The sequence below is a fragment of the Panicum virgatum genome, chromosome 4N (genome assembly GCF_016808335.1).
Source record: "Panicum virgatum strain AP13 chromosome 4N, P.virgatum_v5, whole genome shotgun sequence".
Lineage (NCBI taxonomy): Eukaryota > Viridiplantae > Streptophyta > Magnoliopsida > Poales > Poaceae > Panicum > Panicum virgatum.
The window spans coordinates 2,231,998-2,239,989 of record NC_053148.1 but is presented as its reverse complement, the minus strand read 5'-3'; the positions used below and the strand labels follow the sequence as shown (position 1 = coordinate 2,239,989).

At 43.6% G+C, this 7,992-nt stretch overlaps 1 protein-coding gene and 1 long non-coding RNA gene across 2 annotated transcripts; both read left to right on the top strand.

Annotated features, from left to right (window-relative positions):
* Positions 1-3,934: 3,934 nt before the first annotated feature.
* On the top strand, positions 3,935-6,599 carry LOC120668613. Its single transcript, XM_039948357.1, has 3 exons — positions 3,935-4,189; positions 4,304-5,189; positions 5,271-6,599. The coding sequence occupies exons 1-3, from the start codon at positions 4,119-4,121 to the stop codon at positions 6,267-6,269; spliced, it is 1,956 nt and encodes a 651-aa protein (XP_039804291.1). The 5' UTR covers positions 3,935-4,118; the 3' UTR covers positions 6,270-6,599.
* A 467-nt stretch (positions 6,600-7,066) lies between these two features.
* LOC120668614 lies at positions 7,067-7,660 on the top strand. Its single transcript, XR_005672497.1, has 3 exons — positions 7,067-7,107; positions 7,179-7,265; positions 7,342-7,660. It is a non-coding gene; the product is annotated as an uncharacterized LOC120668614 (long non-coding RNA).
* The last annotated feature ends 332 nt before the right edge of the window (positions 7,661-7,992 follow it).

Here is a 7,992-nt window from a genome sequence, read left to right as displayed (position 1 = left end):
TGCAGCAGGGGCCGGCTTCGGCGCCGCCGCGGGGCGCCGCCGCGGGCCCCCGCCGCCGCGCTGGCCGGCGGCGACGGCGGCGGCCAGGGATGGCTGGTGAGGTCTGGTGGGTGGCGGTGGAGTCGTCCTCCGGTCGCTCCGGTTGGCGGCAACTCGCCGGCGTGCGCAACTGAGCACGCATTGGGCAACAAGCAGCTAGCCATGGTCGCCGCGAACTGTTCTGGATGTCACGGAGTCGTTCGCGTCCACGAACACGAGGGGTGGTGCCCTTCACCTTCGAACTAAAGGCTAAAGCACACCCTGCGGGGGGCCATTCTTCTGATGCAGCGATCTGAAGCCGTGGCCTAAAACAGAGCTCATCCTCTAAGTGAAAACCTTTTGTGCTCACAATCTGTGGCGTCGACAACTTTCTTTTCGTCTCTTGGCTGAAATAGAATAACTGGGCGTTGGTCGGGTCGGACAGTGCAAAATCTAAACAACCTGAGGATTCTCTTCTGCTTCTCCTGAATGAAATGTCCAAATTTTTTTACGCGCATCCGATCTCCCACGTCTAATTGGATTGTCAGTATTTTGTTACAACTAAACAAGCTGTTTGGAGATTTTCTAGCTTACAACGATGTAGGCATGAGTTAGTTTCCGGTTTCCACATAAGAAAAGTTGTAAATTCAGGTCAAAAGAGAACTTCAAAAGACTTCATTTCTGAAAGTTTTAGCTAAGATCATAGGCACTCATAACAACGCTTATTTGTGGAAAGATGCCAGCTTCGTGTTGTCAACCTCCCTGAATTTGCTCGAGAGGACATTGGTTGATGGCCTGATTGCAGAATTGAAACCTGGTCAGGTATTTCCAATGGCTTTGGAATTCCTCATCAGAGCCCTCAGACCTGATGTTGGGAACAGATGTCAGGAACTGACAGCTACTAGTGATGCACCTGTCACTGCCCTTCAGAGAAGTGAGGTCCAAGCTGCAACAATATCATTTGCTCATAGATCCTGAATGCATCACATTCCTAAATCAAAATCAATAAATCTTACTACATAGTACAAGATAAAAGGAGCACTCATGCCCTCTATGATAGGACTGGTGCGGGAGCGTGAGTGTGTGACGGTGGTGTGCTCTTGTTGCTGCAACAATCGCGGAGATATATATGCACGGGCAAGTTTCGCGGAGATATAAATGCACGGGCAAGTTTCCCAAAAAGTCCCTTCCGCCAAAGTAATGCAGAGGCCAACAATATGGAGTTCATGATGCTCTCACCAAGATCGACACTGACTACACATTTATTTGTAGTCTTGAGACATAAGAGGCGGTAATCAGCAGATTTGTTCATAAGCATTATACTTATATTTGTATTCTTTACACTGACTACACATTTATTTGAGGCGGTCGGTAATCAGCAGATTTGTTCATAAGCATTATAGCATTATACTTAATACTTAAGAGAGAAAAGTACAGTTGATTTCAATGGAGTTGGTATTAGAGTGCGCAGCGGAATCCGATCCAACCCGCTATACCCACGACCTGGCACCTTACCAGGCCTCAGGTCCACCGAAACCCAACCAACCAAAGGCTCAGGCCTAACTCAATCTAAAAGAGTACCCTAATTGGCTAGGACTGCCCCACCTTATATGTTGTGCTCCCCACTATCAATTTCCAATGTGGGACTAAATCTAACAATCTCACCCGTCATACATCGGGCCCAACTCTTCTATCACATACAACCCATACAATCTTCCGGAAGATGTTCTCCAAACTCCGAGTACAACTCTCCAGTCACACACAACTTGTGTGACATGCCGAAGATGTTCACGGGCTTCCTCAGTCCCCCATCACCAAGTGACCCTGGAGATATTCCTGATTTCCCGACCTAATTCGGCTTGGATATAGGGGTGGTAATGGGCCATGGCCGTAACGCTCTCTTTCCAATCCTACTTGGTCCTTAATTTTTTTAGCTCAAAATTATATAAGATTAGAGCCCGGCCCTTGGATTATCTAGGCAAAAAATTAAGGCCCTTTACCACCCCTACTCGGATACCATTTGTTAGAGTGCGCAACGGAATCCAGTCCAGCCCGCTATACCCATGAGCTGGCGTCCTACCAGGCCTCAAGTCCACCGGTGCCCAACCAACCAAAGCCTCATGGCTAACTCAATCCAAAAGACTAGCCTGATGGGTGAGTATTGCCCGACCTTATATATATGTTGTGCTCCCCCACCTTGACGTGAGACAATCTAACAGTTGGACTAGTTGTGAGGTCTCATTTCTTGCCCAAGACAAATGGAAAGGGTTTATCCCATTGGACACACACTTTTAGCTGCGATTTCAGCCTTGATAGTGCATAGCTTTTGAACATCTAGACGGTGGGGGGAAACATTGATGAAACATATCCTTGCTCAGCTGATGATTAAGTCCGCAGAACATTATGTTCCTCTAGCCATAATTTTGAAAAGAAATCTTCAGTATAGTACTTGGGTGACCATACTGCTTTGACGATGATTTATTGTTCATTGTAGTGATCCTACCACTCGTACCAGGAACATTGCTAATCGGAACCCCTTCTTATCATTTGACATGTGGAGGCACCATTGTGCAAATTTTGATTTCCTCCTGTGGTGTAGTCTGATTCAAGTGGCTTTGTGGTTCAGATTCCTTTCTTGACGCTTCCCATTACTATGGGTTCATGTCTAATCGGGTCTTCTCTTATTGTCTCGCCTCTCTATGTGATCACTATGTTTCATTGTGCCAACATGCATGTTTTCTATGTGGAATGGCGATACCAAAGCGTGGATATTAGCTAGAACTGTGGAGCTCGTTGTCAGTATAAACTTTCAAGTGGATCTGGAGTGGCATTTGTATACATGGCAAATGCTTTTACTTGCAAAGTGCAAGCGAAAGGTTGGTGGACTACTTATATATATGCATTGGTTATACAAGATTTGTTGTTGACATTTCCAAGTGAGCATATTTCTTACTTTACACGTATCTGCAAATTTCAAAATAAAGAAAAAAATTATGGGTAGCTCTTGCAAAACTGCGTATGCACAAGTGTTGGAAATACAGAGGCTTGCATGATGGTATAGACACCCAAATTTGAAATTCCTAGGGCCGGAAAGTAAACGGGATGCATAGCAGGGTAAGCAAAGGAGCGCACATGATGACTTTCTTCTCCATGCAAAGGCTCCGTACGTACTCAAACCCCTAGATACTCTAAAGAAAAGCCCATCCCATAATCACGCGATACACAATTCCAAAACAGTGTACTGGTTATTCAGCTTCAGGCTAATACTGAAAAAGGTGCCTTAACCTTCGCCAGGTCTGACCCTTCTAATTTAGTCCACTCTGTGTGCTCTTCCAAGCAAGCTGCCAAGATCCAACCTCAGACTCTTACCAGTTTGTGAGAGCCACATGGCAGCTGATTTGAATGTTAGAGTTTCGGTTGCTTTCCTCATGTCTCCTATTCCTACGTATTTTTGTATTTCAATCTTTGTTTCATTTCTCTTTGTCTACCAGTTTACCAGTGTGTGGCCTATTCGGGGTCAAGAAGTTGGAGCGGTATATATGTATATATTAATATATATGCCTTGAGGAATGGCTCATCAACACATGTGATGGTTGGTGGCATATTGATATGTACTATTTTCGAATAGGCAAAATTAGCTCGTGGACACCGTTAGATGGGAGCTTTTGCTGCAGCCCACTAAGAAAAAACAGTTTGGCCAGGACACACTCTTCAAACGCGCCTTTTGCTGCTAGACACTGGACTCTATATTTTACTCAATTAAATTGTAAAGGCACCCGAAATGACAGTTTTACCCCTGTTGCCTTTTCAGATCGAGACGCACGCATCGTTCCCCTCCCAACTCAATCGCTTCTTGCTTTCTCGGTGGCTGGCTGCACCGGCGATACAAGCGGCGGTGGTATCACGCCGCTGCATCCCAGGCTGCGCCGCCCTCGACGCCGGCGCGCAGCCCCTCTGGCGGCTCTCCTCCCCCTACCCACCCCACTCGCGTCGCGGGGTCATGCCCGACGGGCGACGGCACCCAGGGGAAGCGCCTCCTAGGGCGCGACCTTGGCCAACCAGAGCCACAGCGCGGCCCCTCCAGCGGCAGTCGGTAGAAGATGGAGGTCCCACGATTTCTCAGCGAGATTTTCCCGCAGGATCAGACCGATCTTTCATGGGTTCCCGATGGGTAAGTCTTCTTCCAATTTCCCCTAGGGTTAGTTTTAACTTTGACCTCGATTTTGTGCAGTAGACCATAACATGTGTTGATTCTGCTTCAATTTGTGTCAATATTTGTGTATAGGATGGATCCCAATTCGTCCTACAGGCTTGCTGTGCGTGTCGGTGCTTATGTGAAATTGACTGATGATGGCAACCGTGTTTATTGTGATGCATGTAATATTCCAAAGGTTTTAGATAGGGATCGCACCAATTGGAAAGATTTGGTAGTTGATATTGCTACAGAAATTAATCTAGGATCTAACAACAAGTTGCGTGTCACATATTGGGACAAAATAAATCGTAGCTATGAGGAGGTTAGTTCTGACCAGAAATTAATTGATGCAATTGACATGTATTGGGAGATAAGAAGGCTTTCATTGCAAGTCTGTGTTATGAAAAAGGATGATTCAGATTCTGTGCATGAAATTGGGCGGAAGCAAAACATGCCTTGTGTATTGCAGGGAAGCACCGAGACCTCAGATGCCCAGATTATTGCAGTACCTTCATCTGAAACTGCACCATCCCTTTTGGAGCCTCTAGTTCAGGAAAGTGTTGAAGTAGCTTGGGTGGACGATGATGTAGAGTATGTTGGTCTGGATGATGAGTATCCTTTCAAAACTTTACTTTCTGATTCTGAATGTGATGGGTTGGATGATGTTTTAGAGTGTGTTGACTTGGAGGATGATGTCGAGTGTGTTGGCTTGGACGATGAATTAGTTGTGGATGATGCATTGGGTTGTGAAACATTTATACATGCAACGGATTTAGAGAACCCGACAATAGCAGTTGGTGTAACTTTTGGGGATGGTGATACTTTTAAGAAAGCAATTAGGCAATATGCAATTAAGGGTGAATTCGAAATTGCAGCTCCCTATTCTGAGTCAACAAGGTATAGAGGGTATTGCAAAGCTGAACGGTGCAAGTGGCGGATACATGCTTCACGGTTGCAGGATGAAAGGACATGGAAGGTATTGCAGAAATTTGATTAATTTGCATGAACACATTGCATTTTTGTTTGTGCACTGATTTTTTTTGTTCTTTTTCTGCAGATAAAGAAAATACCTTATCCACACACTTGTCAAAGCACAGGGAAAGTTGAAAAAAACAGCATGGCAAGCAATCATTGGGTGAGGGATAGGGTTCTCGATTGGCTTGCAAAGGACTCTACAATTGGAGCTAAAGCACTAAAGACAAGATTAGAAGAGCAGTATCACCTGCAGTTGTCATACTGGGTAGTGTGGGATGGAAGAAATATGGCTTTGGAACAACTCAAAGGAAAGTGGGATGACAGTTTCGAGCACATTTTCAGTTTCAAGGCAGAGGTTGAGAAGACAAATCCTGGGAGTTTGGTGGACATTGAATTTGAGCAAGTTGGGAAGAAGAAGAGATTTACTAGAATGTTTGTTGCCCTAAGTGCATGTGTGGATGGTTTTCTACATGGTTGTAGGCCTTTTCTTGGTGTGGACTCCACCCACTTGACTGGAAAATGGAAGGGTCAACTTGCATCGGCTACTGTTATTGATGGGCATAATTGGATGTTTCCTGTGTGTTATGGGGTATTTGGATCAGAGACAACTGAAAATTGGTCATGGTTTTTTAGCAGACTTCATCAAGCTATTGGCTCACCTCGAGGCCTAGTGATCTCAACAGATGCAGGAAAAGGAATTGATTCTGCTGTTACTCACATCTTCAAAAATGGGGTTGAGCATAGAGAGTGCATGAGGCACTTAGTTGCAAACTTTCAGAAGCGATATCGAGGTGAGGTCTTTGAGAAGCACTTATGGCCAGCATGTAGAGCTTACCAGATACATAGATTTGAAGAGCACTATAATTTGATGTATGAAGCTTGCCCTGAAGCAATGAAGTGGATACATGATAACCACAAGCACCTCTGGACAAGGCACTTGTTTTCAGAAGCAAGCAAGTGTGATTATGTCACAAATAACATAGCTGAGACATTTAATAGCTGGATTAGGAATGAAAAATCCTTGCATGTGGTTGATCTTATGGATAGGATAAGACAATTATGCATGCAAAAATGTTCTTGAGAAGAAAAATTGCTATGAAGCTTAAAGATAAGATACTGCCTAATGTCATGAAGGACCTCTTTGCAAGGAGTCGAGGCTTGAAATATATCTGGAGGTATTCACACAAAGAAGGTGGTAAAGAAGGTGAGATGTTAGGTGAAGTTGAAGGTGTTACAAAGAATCTAGTTCATTGGAGGCATACTGTTGATCTCCATGAGGGGAAGTGCACCTGTAGGCGTTGGCAAATCACCGGTCTGCCATGCACACACGCTTTGTGTATTATAACCTCAATTCGAGGTTATAATATTGAAGACTATGTTCATGAATATTATTATGTGGCAAAGTTCAAGAAAGCCTATGGAAAATCTGTAAAGCCAATGACAGATAGGAAACAATGGCCTCAAGTTAACCCAGGGTTCAAGTTGTGGCCTTCAATTCTCAAAAGGGCAGCAGGGAGACCAAGAGTGAGAAGATACAAATCAGTAGCGGAAGGGGGCTCTGGAAAAAGAACCACAAGATGCAAAAGGTGCAAGCAGCTTGGACACATGGAAAAAAACATGTAACGAGTATGTTTATGAATCTGATGCACCACCTCCTGCCCCTCCAAAACCAAAGAGAAAGAGAGGCAAGAAAAATGTCACAGTAGTGCCATCTAGTACTGCTGAACCAACACAGCAACAACCATCATTTTCTGACCCATTGTAAGATTTTTTCACTCAAACTTTATGGTGTTTGACTTAGCTTGCACATATCTCATATATATATATATATATATATATATATACACACACACATTTCACAGTGCTACACCATCTAGAGCAATCTCCACTATTTCTACACCAAGTCTAGTGACAAGGAGGTATTGCATTTTCCTGATCGTTGGTATTACTGTCATAGCTACAGTTTTACATGATTTCTACCTATATGTAGTATGTCAAGAAAAATGCTGGAATATGACTTATCTACACCAACTAGAGCCATGACACTAGTTTCTACACCAAGCCCTGTCACAAGAAGGTACTGCAGCTTCATTCTCTATACCTTTATGTTTTTTATCTATATTTATTTCACACAACTCTATTTACATTTACAGCCGTAAGAGGATACTTGAACTTGAAGACACTATAGAGCCTGTTCAATGTCTTGCTTTATCTCCAGTTCCTATCAACGACAAGGAAAAGCCAAAAAAGCTGAAGGTTGTCAGATTCAAGAAAACATAAGCTATGTAGTGATATGTTCATGTAGTGTTGCTGTTCAAAGCATGACCTTGTAATATGTGGCCTTGTAATGTTTGGATCTGGTACTGTACTAGATAGCCTAATATGACTGGAGCATGATATTTTGTTGGACCTGCTACTTCCATTAACCTGTCATATTATTCTAAGATAAAATACTGTTGAATTGCTCTATCATATTGCCATGTTATGTTGTTCAAATATTCTCCTGTTATGGTGTTCAAATGTTTATTTGAAGGGGCAAGGGTATTCTTGTCCAGAAATGTTGTTTTCTTACCTGTTTGAGTGAAATATGTTATTATAACAGCTATAATGTCCAGCAGCAAATTGACATGTTTGAGCAGTGTGTTTTGGCAAAACCCTTCTTTCTTAATGTCCTATGGCAAAAGCCACAATTGAATGGTGTCCGGCAGCCAATTTTCCCTTTCGAATATTACAGTGAGTTTTGCGACGGTACTCCTAAATAATTATAGACTGTCCATCTGCACATTACTAAGTGTAACTCCTTT